At 43.5% G+C, this 23,240-nt stretch overlaps 1 protein-coding gene across 1 annotated transcript in view; it reads right to left on the bottom strand.

Annotated features, from left to right (window-relative positions):
* fgf11a (fibroblast growth factor 11a) overlaps window positions 1-23,240 on the bottom strand; it is a 72,622-nt gene that overhangs the window by 23,317 nt on the left and 26,065 nt on the right. The window contains exon 2 of the mRNA XM_070854547.1: window positions 9,855-9,965. Coding sequence (XP_070710648.1) covers window positions 9,855-9,965 — 111 coding nt within the window. The remainder of the gene's footprint in view (window positions 1-9,854; window positions 9,966-23,240) is intronic.

Below are 23,240 nucleotides of genomic sequence, written 5' to 3'. Positions count from 1 at the left end.
GTACTAGTTTTGATTGAGTTTATAGGTGCAAGGAATTATTTAAGCTACAAGAAAATTTTGATTTCACAGGTTCTTCCACTTCCACGCAAAAAGGGCAGGAAGTGTCAGTGTCAGCACGATCAGATTTGACTGTAATCTCACATTAAACAGGACAGAACGATGTCCACTGTCCATCCCTCCAGTACAGATACAGAGTGATGTGTGTCCACTTTGAAGGCGCAAATGTCGCTAATGAAAACTGCACATGCTTCTCGCCCCTCCCTCCCTCTGTCTCCCCCTCTCTCTTTATCTTCAGGGCCCTGCTTCTATTTGCTCGATCGATTCCTGCATCTCAAACAGTCGGTTTCGCAAATGAACAAGGTGTCACCAAAGACCACGGCTGGGATGACAAATAGGGCAGGGCACACACACACACACATAAACACACCTCCACCACCATCACCTCCCTCCACTCTTTACCCTCATTTCTCACTCTCTTACATACACCAGCACCCTTACTGTGGTGCTGATGACCCCACATAACCTGCTGCACATTGAGACACATAAAACTGAGAATGGTCCAAATTGATTTTGTCATTTTCCGATATTGACCTACATGCTTATACTTAGATAAAATGACAAAGCCAAATACTCCAACACCAGCAAATACAACACAACGCCAATGGAGTTGTGTTGTACTTTTGCGAGACAGAAAGGGAAAGTCTGGAATAGCTTTGAAGTAGCTCTTCAACAGAAGATTTTATTCAAACTGCATCAGCAATGACTCAACAACAATATGCATTAATAAAACTGTCCTGTGCAATGTTTTTAAAATCATTTTTCCAAGACATTAGACATTAAAAAGTCAGCGGGAGGGAATGTTTCCAACCAACTCATCTACCTAATTAGTTAGCTTTATTTTCAGTTGGCAAAATTAGCATCACCAGCTAAAGTTTGATGTCTACTATCAAAAATGAAGGACCCACTATTTTAAAAAATACAAAAAAAATGTTGATGAGATATAATTCTGCTCGTTATTTTACACCATGAACGTGTGAGAATGGAAAGCTTGACAGACGTGGCAACAGTAACAGGCTTCGAGAACAGTCGATTACTTTCTACCCCTCACTCTCTCTCTCTCCCCTCACCGTCTTTTGTTTCCTTCATCTCTCTCTCTCTCTCTCTCTCCATCTATGTCTCTTTATTTTACCCACCAAGAAAGAGTTCTCTGCCTTTCTCATCCTGAATCAAAAAGAGCTTTTCTTATCAAATGGATCACATAACTTTCCGCCTGGGTAATAGAGGCATCCCATCTCTCTTTTGTTTTCTCCTTTCCCTCATCGCTCTCTCTCTCCCTCTCCCTCTCTCTCTTGCGCTCTCCGTCCTTCCGTTTGACTCTCCGCTTTTCTCTGCAACTCACAGAGGAGGTCGCTGGATTAATCAAAAGTCTTCTGAGGGAGAGACGGAGGGGGGGTTGTTGGGAAAGGAGAGGAGGGAGGGGAAATGAATGGGAGGGAGGAGGGTGTTGCCAAATCAATCCCACAAGTCAATTTGAGGCTCGAGATCTTCTACATAATAAATAAACAAGGAGAAAGTGGAGATGGGATGGGGGAGAGGGAGGGGGAAGCAGTCACAGGACACAGAGTTAAGCTGTGCAGAGGGCATCTGCAGGCCTGCATGCTGTGCTGCTGCTCTGCAGTGCTGTATTGTGCAGCCCAGTTGGTCTCTACTGGAATGAGAAGAGGATTATAGTCATCTGTGAGAAGTCACACCGAGTTTAACTTCTGGACAGGCACCAGCGTTCTTTATTGTATTTCCCGTTTGACTGACGCCAACTGTGAGAGAACTGTGATGTGATACTACCTTAGACATAAAAAAAAAAATGACTCACTCCTGGATTATCTGTTTTTTTATGTGGGATAAATGACCTGAGACCTGATGGTGGGTGCATCAACAAAGAAATGTTTAACCCAGAATCATCAGGCAGACACTGTCCACTCACTGGGGACTCAAGTTCATATTCCCTGTTCATCACTAAGTACGTGCTGAGCTACAAGTAGCCATGGCCCAATTTCATACTGCATGGAAATATCATAACCTATGTACTATATACCACAAAGTCACACAGAAGTTGTTGTATTTGCAGTTAAAATACAAGATATCAATTCATTTTATCATATTTTACAGGGGAAAAAATGCAACCTATGCTCTGTGTCCATATTACCATTTGCAGTTTTTTATTTATTTTGTCTGCAGCTGTGAGTTGCTCTCTCAATGGACCAAAGTGTCCATCTGAAAAATTCAGTATACATAGTTTTTGGGGCTACTTAGTTTTGTCGCTTTCCTAGTATAACCAGCTGTATACTCAAAACTGTGCTGTACTCTGTTTGCCCACAGAGTCTTAGCGAATCTATGAAAATACAATGTCTGTGGGTGCCCCGGTATCTTAGTCGGTGAGGAGCGTGCCGTACAACCATATAATCCCAATGTCATATGTTTGTCATATCGTATCTTACACTGTTGTTCTCTGTATGCTCGCTTGTCAAATAACGGCAACATGCAATAAAAGAATATACAATATACATGTGTATAAGGATCAGTACAGTGACACTCGAGAGTTGATTTGCACTGGCAACAAATGAAGCAGCTTCTCCCGATTCGCAAACTGTCAATTGTGTTGTAAAAAAATGAGCTTTAAAGACTCAATAGCAGATTAAATGAGTTGTAGCTGAGCTTCACGCTTGATTTCCCCGGTGGTCGATGACTCTGATGACAAGACAACTACCTTCACCCTCCTGTTATTTAACTTTCACCTCTTCCCCCAGGCTTTCCTCTCCATAACCGATTTCTCCGAGTCTTTATCTGTCTTCCTTTTAGTCCATCTGTCTTTCCCCCTCTTCTCTTCTCCTCACTTTCCCCTGTGCTTTCTGTCGTTTCACCTTGCCTTGTCATGAATTAACAACCTTTTTCTTATCTCACTGTGGTTTTTTTTATGCGTCTCTCCATTTTTCTTCCTTATTTGTTCCCTTTCAGTTCCCTCGTCGCTTGCTGTCATTCTCCACGTCCTGTGAAACCAATACTTTCCCATCCGCGTCCATTCATCTTTGTCCTATTTTACCCTACAGCCTCCTCCGTCTGTCCCTTCATCACTCTCTCTTTTTGACTCTGCGTCCCCTCTCTTTTGTAGCTTCCATCCTCACTTCCCCTCGTTTGGTATTCTTCATGCTCCTCTTCTCATCCTCACGAGCCCGCTCTGTTACCCTTTTACCTCCCTTCTCATCTGGCTGAGAGAGCTTTTGCTTTCCATGTTCACATTATTTCCCTTCTTGAATGCCGCAGCTCTCACGCTGAGCGAAGTTTCCCTCATCTGCCTTTCAAGCCTTTGAATTTTTTTTTCTCTCTGGCCTCTCAGAAGCGTTATCGAGCACTGGGGAAAGTTAGACAGAGAGAAAGAGCAGACTTGTTCCAGAGCAGAGAAAAAGATAAGTCAAATTTCCCTCCAACAGTGGGAGATGGTAATTACAGTGGATAAAAGTTGGGGAATCAAGCTCCTCCTTATGGCTTTCCGATGTACACACTGGGAGTCAATAGCTTTCATCTCTCTCTACTTCCCTTTCCTCCTTTCTTCTCTTCTTGTCTCATTGTCTGTCAGACTGATTGTCGGCGTTCCTGCCACATTCTGGGTTTTTCTCTCGTACTCTCCAAGAAACAGAATTCAGAAAGAGACCAAATCCAGTGGCAATGGCACCGGCAGCCCCAACCATCCACCATCACGTGCTCAGTGCATTTACTCTCTCCGTGCTTTCTTTTGTCTGGTTTCTAATCTTCCCTCAGCTCCTTTGAGATCTGTTTCCTTCTTAATCTATCTGTTTAGTGACAAACCCGTGTTCTGTCCCTGTCTCACTTTTGTTGCTATCTGTCGTATCTATAATAGGCTTATCTATCTTATCTATTTTTTTTTCAACCTCTGAAAAATGCAGTGGGCCAGGATAGAGTTAGGGTTAGGGTCAACGAAGCCTCGTGCGTGGGTGTTTTAAGGGTTAGGGTTAGGTTTGGCTGAAATGATGAGAGTTAAATCCATGTTTGGCTCTATGACACACATCTCATGTTGACATCAGGACTTTTGGCCCCTTGGCCTGGTATGAAATCAACATTTATCGGACCTGTTTTCTGAATGTCCTCACTATGAGCTTTGGGATTGTACATATGCACATAAGTAATTTGAAGCAGACAGGGTCAGATGGAAAATAGACAATGTCACTTATTTCCATGCACCAAACAGGCCTTAGCAACATTTTAAGCAGCTGTTTCCTCCTGCTACAATCATTGTAAATCAAAACCCGAAAGAAATAATAAATACAGATTACAATTTTTGTCCAAACCTTAAATTCGATTGTCATTTAGATCATGAACATTTCATGTTTTGGAGAAACCTGGGGGATTGGAAGAAAAATCTGACAGTTCATAAATGGAAAAAAAGAATTAGTGCTACACAAAATGACATATTTATTTTATTCTAGAAATTTAAATATTAAATTAAAAAAGGCTTTTTTCTTTTTTCACAATGTAATGTATTTGTGTAAGGGCTTTAAAATGCCATCACAACATTGCAATGCGTTTTTCAACATTTTTCATAGAATATTTGTCGCACTCGTTTTTCTTTCTGTATCTTGCAAGCCATTGTTTCCACAGATTAAAGTGAGTTTGGAAAGCCAGAGAATTATTCAAGTTAAAGCTACAATGTGCACAGTTTGAGAATTCCTGATTATAGAGGCTCCAGCAGTAAAGACACTTTGGCAGACAGCAATTATCAACCCATGCCATTGGAATAATTTGAAATATGCTTTGGGGCACAAGCAGACAGCTGCGTTTTGCAGAGCACTGAAATGATTTGAAAATTGTTTAGACGTGAGGAAACTGCACCGAAAGTCTTCACAGTACTTACAGGGGAAATGGTTGGCAAACTAAAGAAAAGTGATTCACAGTGAGGTGGTGAGAACATGTAAAAACACCAGTATAGTCCTTTAACAGCACACTCTTCCCCAATAAATAGATAATGAATCTCAACTCCCTCACCATACCCCTCTCTCCTGCCTTCATTCCTCTTCCAGCATTATTACATAACAGCTTGGAAGAGCCAAGAACAGAGAAGGAGAGAGGGGCAGGGTGGGAGGAGGTGGTGGCAGCTCCTCTGACCTCCCACCAGAGGGGGGAGACACAGTGATTGAGGAGCCATCAGCTGTGTGCCAGCTGCTCCTCCTGCACTCCATCGCTCCCTCCCCTCTCCTTCTCTTCCTCTCTATCGTCCTCACGTTTTTCCCCTCCCTCTCCCTTCCTCCCTCTCTTCCTCTGCCAACCCGTCTTGTCTCGCTGGCTCACTTTTCTCTGGCGTGTTCCACCGTGCCCTCTTTCTCTTTCTCCCCTCTTCTGTGATCCCTTTTCTGTGTTTCCTTCCCTTTGTCGCTTTTTGCTTTAATATGCAGTCAACTCCAGCTTCGCGACAACTTCCTCTGTCGCCTAGTTATGGAAGCCCTGGGGGAACTTAGTAAAAGAAAGTGATAAAAGTACTGCAAGGCCATACAAAAACCACACTCGTCACTTTTTGTTCTGTTACATCCCCTCAGGGCTTCCCTACCTCCTTCTAGCTTTTGTCCCTACACCAACCTTTCCCTTCTGTCTAGGAGAAGCAGGAGGTGAAGGCGGCTGTCGTAAAGCCCTGGTAGCCCAGAAAGAGCAGTGACAAGGGGGAGTCAGAGTCCAGTCCCTGTGTGTCCATGCTCCCTTACACCGAGTCATTACACCGGGTCACAGCGGGCCACAGGGGTAGAGGAGCATGAGGGGAAGTCAGGGCCAAAGGGGAAAAGTGATGGAGGAAGAGCGGGAGTGGCAATCCTAGGAGAGGTCCTTTAAAGGTCGTGTGTGGGTGAGATTTTTTATGTTTACAAGTAAAGGTGCTGTACATGTCAATGTCATGAAAAAGTGAGCTTGTATGTGTGTATTTGTGCGAGTGTGCAGTTCCAGAGACACCACTACCATTTTTGGTGGAGATCATTCGATCAGTACCACAGTTAGCCAAGAACTCGGTCAGGGCCTCGGATATGAATCACACTGTTGCTCCCTTAATTATTCATCCCATTTGCTGCTGATTTGGCCCTTTTTTTGGTCTTCTTGGCGCACACCGCAGTGGGGTGCATAATTACTGCATATAAATGCATACACTCATTTTGAGGAGACGAAGGGGAGTTGAAGGTGATGCCAACTACATGTTGCACATGTCAGGATTTTACTTTCTTACATGCTGAAAAATATATGTCAGTGCATCATTATGCAAATAGTTGCTTGGCCCAGCTCCAGTAACCCCCCCCCCCAAAGCCCTAACCACTAAACCTTCACATCACTGTACTGTCTGAGTGCAGGGGTAAAGCAGCCTGCTCTCATTCCCAGGTCGTCAAATACCAATGCTTTGTCACCCGCTATGGTGACTGATACCGATGCACCAGAGAGCCACCTGCAGCAATTTTAGATACAACTGCTGTCCCATCATTCCAAATAGTACTCATTCCCACTTCGTCAAATACTGACACACATGGTTAATATTCTGAAACTGTTGCAATTTGGTTAAGTTTAGGCACTAAAACTACTTGGTTGGGTATGGGAAAAGATTATAGTTAGAGCTACAGTAAGAACAGTAAGTTAGGTTTCACAGTGGTCTCAAACCACAGTCTCCTTGGTCAAAGTCCAGTGTTCAAGCCACCCAGCCAACTCTCCACATACTTATGCTGAATTTTATTGTTGTTATATACTACTTCACCCTTTAGCATCTCATACCGATGCCAAATTGTGCCTTCTGTGTCAGTATCAGATGCCAAGGGGTGACAAAGCAGCAGTATTTTACACACAGGGAATGAGATTTGGTATTATTTCCATTGGAAATACTGTTGCTACTCTGCACATTGCATAGTATGAAAGCCCTGTTAGAAATGGGACAGAACATTGTGATATCTTATTATACTGCACAAAATGTTCTATGTTTGTTGTATTGTTGTTTCCTCACTCTTTATCAGTTAAGAAAAGAAATGTTGGACCAAATCGACATATTTGAAAGTCACTATCAGGTCATCATAAGCGGAGGCTGTGAATAAATGGCTAAGGAAGTCAACCAGACAACCCTCCAACACCGGTCCTGCTTTGGTTGAGCCTTAAGCAGGTGTGGACATCAATGTCTGTATATGCACAAGAGGAAATTCTGAAAGTGCAATCCTCCTGGAGCAACTGATCAGCTGGCTGCTTATGGTTTGGGCTCTGAAACTACAAAAGCAAGACCCGAGTTATAATAAATGAGTTATCTTTTAAGATTAATCATAGATGTCACATGTCATGGGACAATCATTAGACAAAAGTGCGTGTTGATAACCAGGCTGGATATCTAGCATGAAAATAAGCCTCCCTTGTGGCCCTTGACTGCCAGGATCTCAAAAAGCCCCAAGTGCACTGTGTGCAAGTGGTTTATGATCATTTGATTAATGACCTCAATTTAAATATGACATCAACATTATATGGGGAATGCCATTAAAGCATAATATCACCTGACATGACATTAGGGCCTGTTTTATTACCTTATCTTGAGACCCTGTCTTGAAGAAAGGCCATGTCACAATATGTATTTAAGAGCACCACTTAAGTTGATATGTTCCTTAGAAGGTGCATATATCTAAATCAATTTGTATTTAGCAGTGGGGCCAGAATAGATTGAACAGCAAGGGGAGAGGAATAGGGGGCTAATTGGGCCCATGATCCCCAAGCAGATAATTCTATCTCTGCCAAAGTGGTCAGTCACGATCTTTACAAAATCAAGAAACACTTACACAGCTACAGTTGAAATGGAGAGAAAGTGAAAGCTGTGTGGTTCCAGGCCAGTTTGCATTACACTGAAAAGTCTCTGCTCCCAGACTCCTGCAGATAAGCCTGACAGTCAGTGTGTTACAGTACATGCCCACACAGCTATTTCTGCTTTCAATATTCTGTGCAGCCAGGTAGATGATTGTGCTGCTGATTGATACTCAGTTACAATGATGTCAGTCATTCAGCGTTTCCTGCCTGAATGCATAAATAATCGGATTTGGATCAAAAAAGTGCACAATTTATGAGTTTTATGGGACTCACCTGTCAACCCCCCCCCCCAGCACTGTCCCCTGAGAATGCAAACAGCCCAGGACAACAATAAACCACATCCCGGGATTGATGGAATTATAGTTGTTATAAAATGAACCGTAAGTCAAACCTACACTAACACTTGGCGGAGTGACCTCCACTGACTGATGCTAAGCACCCCGACACACCGGGAGCGCCGTTACGCAACAGCAGTCTTTACATCCGACTGGAAATGAGCCCCATTCGCCTTTGGATGTGCCCAACAGGATTATGTGATGAATATTTCAGATTGGACACGAGGATGTTTAAAGTTCAAAGTGCAGCAATGTTTGCCTCGGTGTAGGTGTGCTGTTGCATAAGCGGGAGAGGTGAGAGCAGGTATAATCAGTTACTGTGCCGCTTTCTGGAGGTGTTGTGGGCCTAATTTAACCAAACAGCTGTTAAAAAGCTTTTTCAATTCTCCCAGGATGCTTTTTTCTCCAGGGATGTTACTCAAAAATCACTGCTTTTAGAGAGTTGGCTTGAAAATCTAAATGAACACTTTGTGCGAACACAACTGTGCGTTTCCTATCAGCAAACATGATCCTGGCGATGTCTAAGTAACATAAAACATGCTGTTAAATGTTGTTTCTGGGGTAAATGGAGAGGGAAAAGCTCAAAACACATGCCTCAAGGTTAAATTCAGGTTATTTGAACCTGGTAACATTGCTGCTACCACCTCAAGGAAATGCTGAAATACACAGGGAACCACAACTGAGAGGAACAGAGCGATTTTTCTCTCCGCTCTGTAAATCCAAAATTGTGCTAGCTTCATGTTTTCCATCCATACTGGTGTTTTGATAGAAGAAAATGCTGTTTTGCCACATCAGGGATATTCTACAATGTAAAATTGATCTCTCTGGGAGGGTTGGAGGGAGTCCAGGGACTCTGGGGATCATGGGATATGATGTTTTTGGTCAGTAATCACCCAGGTGATGACCCCTCACAGGATGAGGTGTGTGTGTTTACTGCTGCATCTGGCGCCCTGTTCTTGTCCTGCATTTCTTAGCTATGGCGGTAGAGATGAATGTTCTGCATAGTGATATAGGTTTGTAAGTATCCCATAAAAATTCTATAGGAATCACAATGGCCTACTCACATCGGTGCCTGAGATAAGCAGGGATGTTGGGAACATCATCTAGCACTGACTGCTTCAGAGAGCACAGCTACTTAAAATACATCAGCCCGGATTGAGAGCACAAGCACACACACATACACACACACACCTCCAGTAAACTGCATACTCTCACACAGATGATTTATTGGTAGATACGTGGGCCTTGAAACTTAAAGAGCAGTATGATTGTAAGCAAAACAATTAAAAACATGTGTTTGAAAAAGTCAATCTGTGCCTGGGACCTGCTGTGATGTATTACGTAACATGATCAAATCCCATTTAGCTGGCGTTCACCCAGTGTGCCTCGCCAAGTGTGCATACATTTTCAGCCTGACTGATCTGATCTTAGTGTGAATCAAACCAGAAAAGCACGACAGCGCTGTCCTGCATTCGTGTGCTGTCGAGATGTTCAGATCTACGACTGTCCTACCAGGAAGTCCCTTTTTAAACGTCCTTTGGCATGGGAGCAGGGGAAACTCCCAGCGCTGCATGTACTGACAGAGCTATGAAATACGCCACTTCATCAAACTAGCTGACAGCGTCTCTGTGTGTCTGATTGTCCACTTACAGAAGGAGCTGCTTTCGTCCTTTGTGCCTTCCATGGTGCCATCCGGCAGCATCTGGAGGTAGAAGCCGTGTCTGCAGTAAAGCCGCGTGACGATGCCCTTCAGCTGGGGCTCTGCAGAGCAAACACAGGGTTAAACACACATTAGCATCTGGGAGCACGTATATTTATGCACACACCTACCTGAGAGTGCGCGCATTGACTAAACAAGAGGCAGGTCTTGATATTTACACTGTGAAATGGTCAAACAGTGAAGTGTGTTGGCTTGCATGAGTGTGTGTGTGTGACTGTGGCCTTCAGAGGGATTGATGGCACCCCTGCGTCTGCTAAGAAGAAGCATCTTTCACGTGCAGGTTCAAGTGAGGCAGGCAAGATGTTCAGTGTGTGTGTGTGTGTGTGTGTGTGTGTGTGTACCATGTTTACAGCCAGGCACATGTGTGTGTGTATGTGGTTTCCTGTATCAGCTGCCCACTACTCTCAGAGCTTGGGAGCTGACACAACAGCCACACCAGTCTAAACCTTCAAACTTCAATGAATGAGTCTGAACATTAGTGCAAAGGTAGCAACAAAATGGGATGGAAACTGTTCTGCTCATAACATGTATTAACATTATCAGCTAACTATATTTTCTGGTAAAGAACATCAAGCCTTTTCACTGACTAATTTCAGTTAATAAGTCTGGGCTTTTGCTTTGCCACTTAGCTAGAAGGAATAATGGAAGTAAGCTGCTAAACTACAGGTTGCTAATTAACAGTTGAGTTTCTGTAGTATGAGCTAGAAGTCAAAGTTTCTTGAAGTTGGTCTGTGTGATGGTAGATAAGTCGCAACCTGTTGCTGTTGTCTATTGCAGTGTGTTCAGCCGCCCAACTAACTAGTAGGAATGTAGATCAAATCCAGAAACTTTAGCTTGTGCCAGAGACTTTAATGTAAAATGTATTTTAAAACTTTCAAATAAAAGGAATAGAAAACCACCTGAATGAAATGCCTTTATAAATGACCTGAAGACATCAAATATACACCCACTCTGCTTGACCTAGAAGCTCAAGATAAGCTTGGAGCCATAAAACTCTTTGGCCCAGGGCTATTAATTTAAATTGGCTTGTTGAAGTGTTTACCCTGTTGCCATCTAAGTGTCTCGAGGGATTGTTTTACCCCAAAAAGGGGGCGTGGTGATGAGAGCTTACTCCGTATCATCGAGTCGATCTATCAGATGCTAATTGCTGAGCTAATGGATGCTACTCAATTTGAATGGACACTAGGCCATAGGTTTGAGAGAAGAGTAATTCTAAATGGTAACAGGCCCTATTTTCTCATTTGGGGTTTAATTGTAAGCTTCAATTATATATTCTACAGGGACATTTTGGTTGTTACTAATTTGCTTTTGTGAGGTATAAAGATATTTTAGTTTAACTTTCCTAAATGGGAAAGTATACTGCTAGGTTTGGTTATTATTACATATTATTAAGAGGGATCTCTTTTTTTATTTTGTGGGTTGACACATTGTTCAAACTATTATTTGTAATTCACACCTGAGTTGTCACTTTACCATTATTCTTCTTCTTGTGGGATTATCTGGGGCCAGACATTTAAAAATGTGTAGTTTCAAGTGGATGGCCCTGAGTATAATTTGTGTAGTTATGTCCGTTTGCAAATTGTCTCAAAGATCTAACGCAAAGATGATTTAGAAATCTAAACGACTTGTTGTTTGCAACCAAGAGCAGGACGCTCGATGTCTTGCATGTAAGATGACAAAACTTCAAGAAACAAACAAGAACAACTTAACCGCCATGCTGAAAGTTTAATGAACCATCTCCTGTCATCTGTTTACCCTGCTCTCAAATACCAACTGTCGTCATTTACTCAATGCACTCGGAGGCATCAGACTACTATTTGTTTCTGTGAGCCAATCGGGCGTTTTCATCCATCACCGCTCTAGAGATAAGTTGGCGTGTCTTCCTCTAACCTCGTGTTTGTGTTGAATTGAGTTTTTCCCCTCAAGCAGCACACGCGTGACTGAGGGTGGGGGGGGGCTCTTTCACTCCGAAGTGCTGAGGGAGACTAAATAGTGGATCAGAAGGAATGTCAGAATGCTGAAGTGTTTCCACAATCAAGTTTTAATGAGACGCATCAAATATGGATGAGGACAGAGAAGTACGGGGGCAGCTGGCAGTTGGCCCCTGGATGACAGAACGGGTGAGAGAGAGAGAGAGAGAGAGAGAGAGAGAGAGAGAGAGAGAGAGAGAGGAGATATCCATCCTCACATTTATACTCATAAAATGAATAATTATTTTATATATTTTGCATACTTTTTTATTGTGAATGAATTTGTTTTATATTCTTCTTTACCTGCAGTACTTGCTTTTACTGTCTCATTTTCTGCACAGCAAATTCCCTGTATGTGAAAACTTATATAGCCATAAACCAGTTCTGACTCTAAACACATTTCCCCTGAGGTACATTTAAAAAAAATTGTTTACAGAATGTACTAGTCTCATTTTTTACAGCAGTTTGGTGTCAGACTGGCAGGTAAAGAAAAAGAACAGAATTAGACAGAAAAAGTCCAAATGAAAGCAAAGCAGGCTGCGATATGCTGACATTTTGGACCAACTGGGTCATGTTCTTAAAACAACCAATTCTACGCTTCCAATAATGCAGTCCAAGTGTGTCTTTTTGCTGTATATATTGCATGGTGGGAAAAACAGGACAACCTCGCATTATTCCAACTTGGGAGAGTTCACTCATCATTCTGAGATGAATAACCCTGATGCTAGCCTTGCTGTCACGACAGAACAAAGCTAACTCCTGGCAAAGCTAACCAATCTTTCGGTGAACCTCATTAGGGTTTGAGTTAAGCCTTGACGTCTGTGATTTAGTCAAAGTAATGCTGGTGCGTAATCCTCCCTTTCATGCCGACAGTGTGACACAACATGCTTCGCATCGGAGGTTCTGGCCTCAGCAGTGAGATTGAGTCGTTGTAACTACTGAAAGATAAAAGCTCATCCATCCATCGCTGTCCGACCAGACACAGAAGGTCAAAGTGTCTGTAATCTGTAATATCCTGAGTGTTAATCCTGAATTAAACCTCAGACCACACACCGGGCCATGTGCTGCTTAACGCATCTGCCGCAGAGCCGAGCAACACACAACACACAACACATGGGCGAGCATGATGTTGACCTTTAGTGTGACTCCACCTCCGAGCGTCCCTGTTTGGTAACGATGCTGTGACTCTAAACACTCAGCTGCACGGACACAAGGACATGCAACACTACCAGTGCATGTGCAGAGCATTTACAAAGCTCACACACACACACAAACACACACACACACTAACAGAGCGTATCTTACTAAATGGAAGCAAAGTCTAAAAGCAGGAGAAATTGCCTTGAGTCATACTTGAGGCAGTATGTTAGTTAAACTGAGAGTTTAAACACACACACACACACGCACATAGACATGGCCAAGGTTAATGAGCAGCAGTAAGTCTAGAGTAAAAATGCACAAAAATACATGTAGTCATTACCTACAATATAAAACAAAAGAAAAATCAGAAGTCAACCTCTGGAGACGAGGAAAGTTCATTCACTTCTGTTACCCCGATCTTTTCCAGTGGGGTGGCCTTTGCAGCTGCTCCAGCAGTCTCATGGCTCTTTGGTCCAATGTAGATGGCATATCAATGTGTATAATAAGTGGCAATGGTAAACTAGATTTGGGTAAGTTATGTACTTAGCTTTGGTTATGTCAGAGCCACATGCATTCATAGCTACACCAGCGATGCACAAAGTTTGTCATAGGCTGATAGCGTCGCAGCCAATGAGTGTGCCAGCGATTGCAAAGCATGAATGAGTCAGCTAATGCGAATATGACTGTAGTGCTCTGCTGGTACATCAAGCTTTGCTACATCAAGTATCTCACTTAAAGTCAAATATATAGAGATATAGAGAAGTGAAAGTTAGAAACGAATTACCCTGCAACTCCCATGACATCAAATACGAACATATCGTGTTGACAGGACGCTGCAGGTACTTATGTCTATATTTATGTCGTTACATTGACCTAAGTACTTTAGAATGATGCCCAGTGCAGCCTGCATCAGATTTCAGAGATGGAGGCCCCTCTGGTCGTCTGAAGAGAGTTAAAGGGGCCTTCTGAAACTTCCAAATGAAAGATTGAAAAAGAAGGCAGAAATAAAGCAACTACCGGACCCTAGCATGGGTCAAGTAAGAAAAACAGATGGAACCTACGTTTCCCATCATAAAACCTGACAGTATCTTTAGACCTTCCATGCCTGGAAGAAGCCCACTTACTTTCCTTGAGGCTTAAACTCTGGGTGATTTAAAGCTGAAATCCAGCCTATTGTTTAACTGAAGCGGGCTTTGAAGCTGTTACTGACATTTTGGAATTAAAGCTGCCGATTTCACCATTTATTTTTCCAAACTTACAACTCTGCAGAGTTCCCCCCAGAGTAGTATGGTTGGCAGGGTGGGACAGCCACTGAAATGGCATTAAGACCATGAAACTGAAACAAATTCATGCTGGTAGGAGCTGCTGCCATATCCTGGGAATATCATAGCATTAGTTATGCAGACAACAGATTTGTTATCAGAGTGCATCACATCCTACAGCTCAAGACCATGTGGTGTGCATGTGTGTGTGTGCGTTCATGCATGAGTGTGCTCATAATCCCGCAGACATTCAACGGCAATTATAGAGTGACCTTAATAAAGAGCAGGATTAATTTTACTTATTAAGAATTTCAACCATTAAAGTCACCCTGAACCCCCACCGGCTGCCCAGTGCCTCAAGTCAGATGACAACTGGGCAGCGGCTGGTATTATTTTCACCCCTATCACACACTCCAATCCTTGTGTGTCTTGTGTGTGTCTGTTGGACACCTTCAACAGAATGGGCTTGGCCGAAGAAGTAGAGATGGTCTGCCAAGGACGATCTCTGTCCGTCTGTCATCACACAAACAAACACATACACACACAGTAGAAATATTGTCATCTGCTTCCCTCTGTCCATCCCTTTCTCCTCAAGTGTCCTCTCACTGTTTAAGGTCTCGCCCAGCTATTGTAACTGCATTAGTCAATTCTACTGGACACGACTCACATCCGCGGGTGCCCTATATGCCCTGTATTGTACTGTAGAAAGAGAGAATGTGGCTTAAAAGAATAGTAGTATTGAAGGTACTGTAATTTGTGCTTTTGCAGAATTGTCCAATATTTACTGTGCGTCTTGTCTGGTGATCTGGGCATACTGTCAGTCAGCAGTGAAAGGTGCTCTGTGGAGTTTTTTTTTTTTGCTCTGCTTGGCTTTCACTGTTAGTCCCCAGCATGCTTCTACATTTCTATGTTTCACGGCCACCAGAGGAATAGTGTTGGAATGTGAATCGTGCCGCCCATGCTAGTGCATGATCCTCTAAACTAAACGCTCCACAGCGTGACCAGCGGTCAAATATGTCACAGGGTACCTTATCTCTTTCAATCTGACCTCCTTTTGTCTTTTCTTCCTCCTCCCATTTCTCCTTCGCCTTCCAATTCCCACGTTGTAACTGGAGTTAATGGGCGCACACTGAGGGTGGTACAGCAGGTGGAACCCCAGCAGCAGACGGCCCTCTTACAGGTTAATCCAACCATGCCTTACCTCTTGTCACTTTTTCTCTCCCTCTCTCATTCCTCTCTTTCTCTTCTCTCCCACCATCCATCATCTCCCCTCACTTTAACTTTCTTACACTGTTTCCACCCTTCTCCAATCTCATTCCAAAAACTGCACATCCAGTCAGCAGGGAAGTCCTTACTTTTGCTCTTTTTAAAGAGGGGGTGCGGGAGTGTTTGAGCAAAGCGTCAATAACATGTCACTGCAACGGAGACTCTGCTGATCGACTGAGGTGTCATTCAGAGGCAGAGGGGGAGGCGGAGAGGGGGAGGAAAAGGAGAAAAAAAAAAAACAGATATTTGGGAGAAGAGAGGGAGATGTTGTAAAGGACAGACAGAGGGAGAGAGGAGGGTAAATGTCTGTGCCATTATGTTTCTCGCAGGTACTCAGTCCACTCCGGCAGCACTGGGATATGCTGACGACTTGATATTGATGTTTCATTTAGGGAGTCATTCTGATTTTTTAAGCACTAAAGTCTGTCAGAGCTCTTGACGCTGATGGCACTGCAACAATCGCTGATTATTATACTTCCATCTGTTTGTCGAGACGTCGTCCTAAACGCACTCCGATCAGTCTGTGTCAGCACCGACGCAGCCTGACTCCAGGGAGCACAGATGTGCCACATCACTGGCACATCACCGATGAATTATGGTCATTGTAGTTCACTAACTGTTGAAGCGTTTGGCAGCATTAAAGCTGGAGAGACTCAGCAGCTAAATGCACAGCAACATCCAAACTGAATCACAACAAACAGAGTAGACGGGATGCTGGTATAGTCTAGGAGGCAACACTGTGGACAAAGGTGACCCTCTATACTGGACTGAGAACAACTGAGGTGTGCATCAAATCTTGTTTTTTTTCATTAGCTGTGTTCCATACTGCCTTATTATTTTCAGCAAATTTAGAGTATGTGTTGAGTGTGTGTGCTCAAAGAACTCCCAAGACGAAAAATGATATTTAATTTTACATAATTGAAGCACTTGGGATGTAAGAAATGTATCACAAAGTTTTTCCTAAATCTTTTCCGCAAAAAAGAACATAAACATACTGTTTCTTACTGATAAAACAGTAAATCCTCTTTTCAATTCTAGTCCCACTGTCCCCCCACAAAGGGCATGAGTTAAAGTGCGCATTTTGAAAACCAAATCTAAATATGATATAGTTAAGACTCTCACAAATAAAAAAAAAACACCCTCATGAAGAACAGAAGCAATAGAACTTTATAAACTGGAGCACTTAAATGCCTTACTTCCATAAAACTTTTTTTTCATCAGACACAAAATGTGCTCCAGTGTGTTACATCACTGGAAATGACAGTATGCTACATCTTGACACTACAGTAGGAATCAAACAGATTGCATAAATGGTGCTTAACTTAGATGCCTCAGACTCATGGACCCCACACAGGGCTAGGAGCTGCAAAATTTCGAAGTATTGGTGAGGTAGCTCAAGGAAAGTCGAGGAAACCCAAATCAATGATTTGAAAGTCACGGAAATCAATATATTATGAAAGTAAGTGCGTTACAGTACATACTGTATACTCTCTATACGGGGTATGGAATCCAGACACAAACTATTGCTTCCAGTTGCACTAAAGGTGATGCAAGAGCAAGCCCCTCCATCATTCTGGGGTGTTTGTCTCCCTTTGGATTCAGTGAAGAAGATAAACGTGTTTGAAGTGATGTTTCCACCTTTCACATGTTCCAACATGAAGAGAACTTTGAAAACGAGAACTATGATGAAATGTGGATACAGAATGCGAATGCCAATGTCAAAGACGCACAAATGAAGTAATCGTTGTTTTATTGCACAGTCTTCTCCAGCGTCCTGCATACATCTGTGGAATCACACACTGTAGCTCCTGATTAGTAATGCGGTTTGGTGCGCTACCTAGATATCTCTAGAAGCTGATTTGTTGCTGTTGCACTGCTGTTAATAAGAAGTGTCTTGGAATCAGTACCATTCTGTCTCAGTCAGTAATGTTATCATGCAATTGGAGGAACCGGATGTATGGAATAAATTCATGTACAGTCCACAAAGTGTTCAGGAAGAAGCCTACAAGACACAAAAATTCAAACTGTAGGACAGAAATGAGACTAAAATTTCACTGTTGAAAAACAGACTAACAATCAAGACACTAAAATTTACTCAGATTGATAAACATTTTCATCATAATCAAATGCCAAAATGAAACGCTCCTACAGAGGCTGTTGATTTCCATTCTTTAAGCCATCAGGCAGGATTGAATAGGACATATTGTAACACAAACCTCTCAGTCAACTGGCTGACAGATTGCTCATGGTGCTGCCTGACAGGTGGATACAAAGCACAGTTGAGGTTTTCGAGTAATTACTCCTGGAGGGCGAGCAACAGAGCAGCAGTAATTTGCAGTTGCATGCTGTTCACGCAGCAAAAGAGTGGAATCTTTTCGTTCTTTGCCTGCACTGTTAAGCACGGTGAGGACATGCATGCATCTTTGAGCACAACCTTACAGTGTCTGCAGCTCCTGTGCACATTATTTTTACATGTATCACCTAAAAACCAACCTCCAGTTCAGACCATCCTGTTTTTTACACCAGCCAGTGGATAAAGGTCATTTTAGTATAATTCTCTTTTATCAAATATAGCACTGTGGGCAGATTCCTGCTTGGTTGCTGCTACTTAACATGCCAGGCCTCTGCGCACTGGTCCCAGAAACACTTCTCAGCTTTCTCCGGAGTTAATAAGCTTGTTACTCCCCACTGACTCTAATATTGTCTTTCTCACCACTAGCACAAGAGCCCAGAGCTATTAATCCATGGACATATGGATTTTACAACTGCTAGTATTTCATCTCCCAGCATTTATTGCATCCAATGGTAAACGCACGACAGCGGCAACAAAAGCAATAACGCATCCTGTATTGAAAGGAGAACAAGTGGAGTATGATATGTAGATTTGTTTCGTATCACGGGGAAGACCAAGGCCTGCTCAAAAACATCTGGATTCATCTGGAGCGCCACATGCGTTCTCATGTTTTCATATTTCACCACATTCACATTAAGCGCGCAGCTAAATTGCATAAAATTAGGGGCTCACAGTGCCCCAGTTGACAATGAATAATGGCGATAAAGGCGGGGGGAGCCTATATGGTAATTGTTATACTTACAGGGACCATCAATCATCTCCAAACCACCAGCAGCCTCATCCCTCATAGGATGGAGAGGGAGAAAGGGGCGGGACGCCTTCAAAACAAACTGCATGTCCCTCTCTCCCATTCGATCAGCTCACTCTCTCCCCCTCTCTCTCTCGATCTGTCTCTCCCTCTGTCCCACTGCAGTCCAACTTTAGCTTTTAGGAAAATCAATAGCGACGAAAGTGCAGTCCTGCTGAAGGTTTACCAGGCTCCCATGTTGTTTTGATTGTATAATTATAATTACCAACAGGAAGCAAAGAGCAGCAGGTCTGTGTCCTGGTGACGTAGATCATTGGTGAAAGTCTAATTCTGATGTGTCAAACTCTGGATTCCAGAAACAGGGCCGTTGCCAAGACCTCAGAGAGCTGCCTGTACATTCATATCAGCTTCAAGGCTCGGTTTAAACACAGCGGCTGTAACAATATTGTGTGTATGTTATGGTGCTACTAGATTGTGATCACATCTTAACAAGAAAGCATTGGGGATGAACTCCGGTTGCTGACATATAGTGTAGTTGGATGCAGCACATAGGCCACCACCACCCTGATCTCTGTATTGCCTTTCAAAGTACATGGGAACACAAATTATTACTAAATAAACATTATTTTGAAGAGGAACAGGTGAAAATCATGGCCTGATTGTCTAATATGATCATAGCTTGTCTAGATTCTGGTCTGAATACTTTATTAGTTACTGCAGTTATGGCAGCAGCAAAGTCATCACACCTAGACCAACACACTGGTCCTAGAGTGGACAGTGGGACAAATGATCAGTGGGAATAAGAAACCGCTCGAACAAGTGACATAACACACACACACACACACACACACATATGCTTTTAGGTCAGGCAGAGTGAGACGTTGTGGATTAATTAGAAAAGCAACGGGAGAACTTTTCAGTCTGTGCTCTAAAGCTTAATGATTTAAAGCTTAAATGAATGGCCGAATGATTAAGTCAGAGAGAGAGACACACAAAAGCAGCTGTCTCAGATGTGAGAGAGCGTATATGGAGAGGAAGATAAGGAGAAGGGATAAAAGAACAAGATAGAAAATGGGATGGGGAGAGAGTGAGACAAAGACGGTGGGCATAAATCAAGAAAAGAGGCAAAGACCAAAGGAGGGGGGGGGCGACACTTTAGAAAAGATACCCTTGGGGGTTGTTGTGTCTGTAATAGGCAAACAGACAGAGGTGTAGAGAGAGAGAGGGAATGACTGGAAGTGAAAAGGGCCCGGTGAGACAGGCCTCACCTGGATCAGAGAGGGAAAAGTGAGTAAAAGAACAAACAGCAAAAATAATAATAAAATAAAACAGCATCAGATCAGAGACAGAGTGACAGAAAACAAGGAAAGGAGAGAGCAAGTGTCAGAGAGACAAAGTGAGAGACAGAGAGCGACACAGAGGCAGAGCAGAAATCGTACAAAGCACTAAAGTGAAATCTGAACATGTGGACCGTCTTTACAAAACAGTGAAAATATCTAGAAGTGAACTACAACCTTCCCACCAAGTCACCCAATTAAAATGCCCAGTTAAAATTCCCCTGTCTACTGTATATCAGCTGCTTTATACTAGTGAGTTGAAAAGCTGAGACTCACTAAAGCACGGTATCAGCTGACATGAGGAGGGCCAGAAGGTGGGCCTTGCTGTCATACCTGTGTCAAAATCTAGTTTTTAAGCCCCTATCTGCCAGACTGACGAGTGCACACTGGTATACCAAGGAATTATGGCCATAGTGGACAAATCTGCACCTCACAATTGGCATCCAGTGCCGGCATTCATCACCAGTGAAGGAAGTATTGTACATGTAGCAAGGCGGAAACAAAGACAGTGGCAGATAGGGTAGATTGCATTGAGTTACAGAGGCTGGTGGGAACCAGACCTCAGGTCTCTGTATGTAAACCAGCACAAAGGAGGAAGCTGGTGGTTTTTCTGTGAAGACAAACAAACACAACAAAGACTGGAATAATTCAGTGCTCCGGTGTTGTATCTTTACTTGCGTTGTTACAGAACACTGCAGAGGAATGATCGAAGGAGGACAAAGCAGAGACGGGGAGCTGAGTGAGTCAGCCAGCACAGAGGTGTTCAGTATCCCAGGACCCTCCTTTACTGATGTTAATTACAGTAACGATCAGCGGGGAGACCCCGCCCACCCAGTGTGGATCCAGGCCAGGACCCAATATCACCTGAGGGGGAGGGAGGAAGGGCAAAGAGACAGGGAGGGAGAGAAAGGAAAGGGATGGATGAGGAGGGGACAAGAGAGAGGAAATGTGGGAGGTAAGGAAACGAGGGAGGAAGGAAGAGAGGAAAGGGAATGAGGGAAAAATGGGAAGAAGAGTAAAAATGGAGAGGGGGAAGAGGACTGAGACAGGAGGAAGAGGAAGGACACTACAGTCAGGACTGAAGGAGATAAAAAAAGGAAGAAGAGAGAAATTGAAAAGGCTAAAAAGATGTAAGAAAGAAAGGGGTAAGTAAGAAAGGATGGATGGAGGAAGAGGGGAAGAAAGAACAGACATTTGACAAGGACAGGGGAAGAGAGGTGGGAAAAGAGGATGAGAAAATAAGAACTTAGGAAGTACGGAAGGTAAGAGGGAGGAATAAAGTCAGGTGAAAGTGAAGGGAAGCTGGGGGGCCGATACAAGGAGGGAGGACCAAAGGAGACAGGGAGGAAACAAGAGAGCCGGCACCAGAGAGCGGAACGATAAAGGAGGGAGGGCATACAACAAAGGAGTACGGGTTAAAAAGAAGGGAGGGAGGACAGAACGGTGGAGATAAAGTGTGTGAAAACATTTGCGGAGGGAGGGGATGAAAGCGAGCGAGTGAATCAGCAAGAGACGACGGAGCAGGGGGGGCAATCATGGAGGGGGGAGAGAAGGGTGGGAGGCGAGTGGAGAGATCAATCACCAATGGCCCCGGTGTTGTAACATTGAAAAGAGTCAATGGCCAGGAACCAAACTTTCCACCCACACACTTCTTCTCTCTTCATCACTAACATCTCTCTTTCTCCCTCTCTCCCCCCTTCCCCTCCCTTTTCTCTCCCGCGCTCTCTCGCTTTCCTCCTCCCTTTCTCTTAACGACACCTTCCATCTTTCAGCGTTTTAACACCGCGCTATATTTCTCCTCCTGCTGGTAAGTGCTGACCCACACACAGATAAATAGGAATATTCCCTTAAGAGCCATTAGAGGCAAATACAAGCCAATTTCCTGTCTATAGGAGCTCACTGGATGACACTTAAAGCGTATTATGCCATAACTCACAGCATCGCACAAGAAGAGGAAATAAATATCGCACACAAAAATGTAAAGGAAATACCCCAAAAGACACAAATTGGCCACATTCTTAAAGTTTACGACTCCGGGTGATGTTATTAATTGGTTCAAAGTGTGCAACTTGCAAAAATGTTGAGCTTTCAGTCCTGAAACTTTAGTGACTCACTGGCATCTTGAAAAACACAAAGATTCCAGCCTGACCGGGGATGAGCTGTTCCAGTGTGTGTTTACTGTGGGTCGACACACATCATATACCGTAAACACGTGCAGAAAAACGACGGCTTCTTATTTCCACGTTCTCTATCAAGCGGATGACCGTCCATGTGGAGGCAGAGAGGAACCAAGAGGACACTTCAGCAGCTGCGGGATGAGTTACCTCAAATGTTTGAGTCCTCGAGGTGTGTTCAGAGTGTGTTCAGGGAAAAGCAAATATTGGCCTCAATAGTCCGGACACTTCTGAGTTAATTTTTCCAGCAGGCGCTGAGCGTAAAATGTACAAAGTTATGTTGAACGTATGGTAAACATCTTTCTGGGCACGAGCTTTAAGCACAGCTGTTTGATCATCTTTTGGAGAAAAAATACCATCCCGATTGTTTAATGCTGACGCAATAGCCAATTCACAGAGAGTTCCGCATCAGCAGCAGCCATTTTGGTTATTTATGAAATAATAAATCGGTGTCAAAGCAGATTGAGACCAGTGGATATTATTTGAATGTGATTTGACGTTTGACATTTTGAGTTTCATGGAAAAAGCTCATGGTCTTTTGTGTTTCTGTCTGCGCAGCTGAAGCTCCTTTGACTTGTCAGTTGTTTAGAGGCATGATGAGAAGCATTCACAAGCACGCACGCACACACACACACACACACACACACACACACACACACACACAGGTCGTGACAAAAAATAGGTTATGACACTCGCTGCTGCTGTTGTCTCTCTCAATTGCCTCCCGTGAGAGCGCAAACAAAATTCATGTGAAAGTGACACCAGATGCTTTGAGGTTGCTCCATCTGTATGTATACGTGTGTGTGTGTGTGTGTGTGTGTGTGTGTGTGTGTGTGTGTGTAATAATCGACTGTGTGCGTCTGCTTATTTGCACGTCCTGCAGTGAAAGCCTGCATGTTTACGTATCCACAGGAGAATACCTACACACGTGTCTCTATGCATTTGTGCTTCTGTGTGTGTGTGTGTGAGAGCGTGTGTGTGCGCTCTTGGCTGAGACTCTGACAGAGATGGATGAGGCAGGGCCGGCCCTGCAAGGGACTTGTGTGCTTTTTGCGTCAGTGACCTC

The sequence above is a fragment of the Pempheris klunzingeri genome, chromosome 23 (assembly GCF_042242105.1).
Source record: "Pempheris klunzingeri isolate RE-2024b chromosome 23, fPemKlu1.hap1, whole genome shotgun sequence".
In the NCBI taxonomy this organism is placed as follows: domain Eukaryota; kingdom Metazoa; phylum Chordata; class Actinopteri; order Acropomatiformes; family Pempheridae; genus Pempheris; species Pempheris klunzingeri.
The sequence above is the reverse complement of the archived record's forward strand: the minus strand, read 5'-3'. Positions and strand labels throughout refer to the sequence as shown.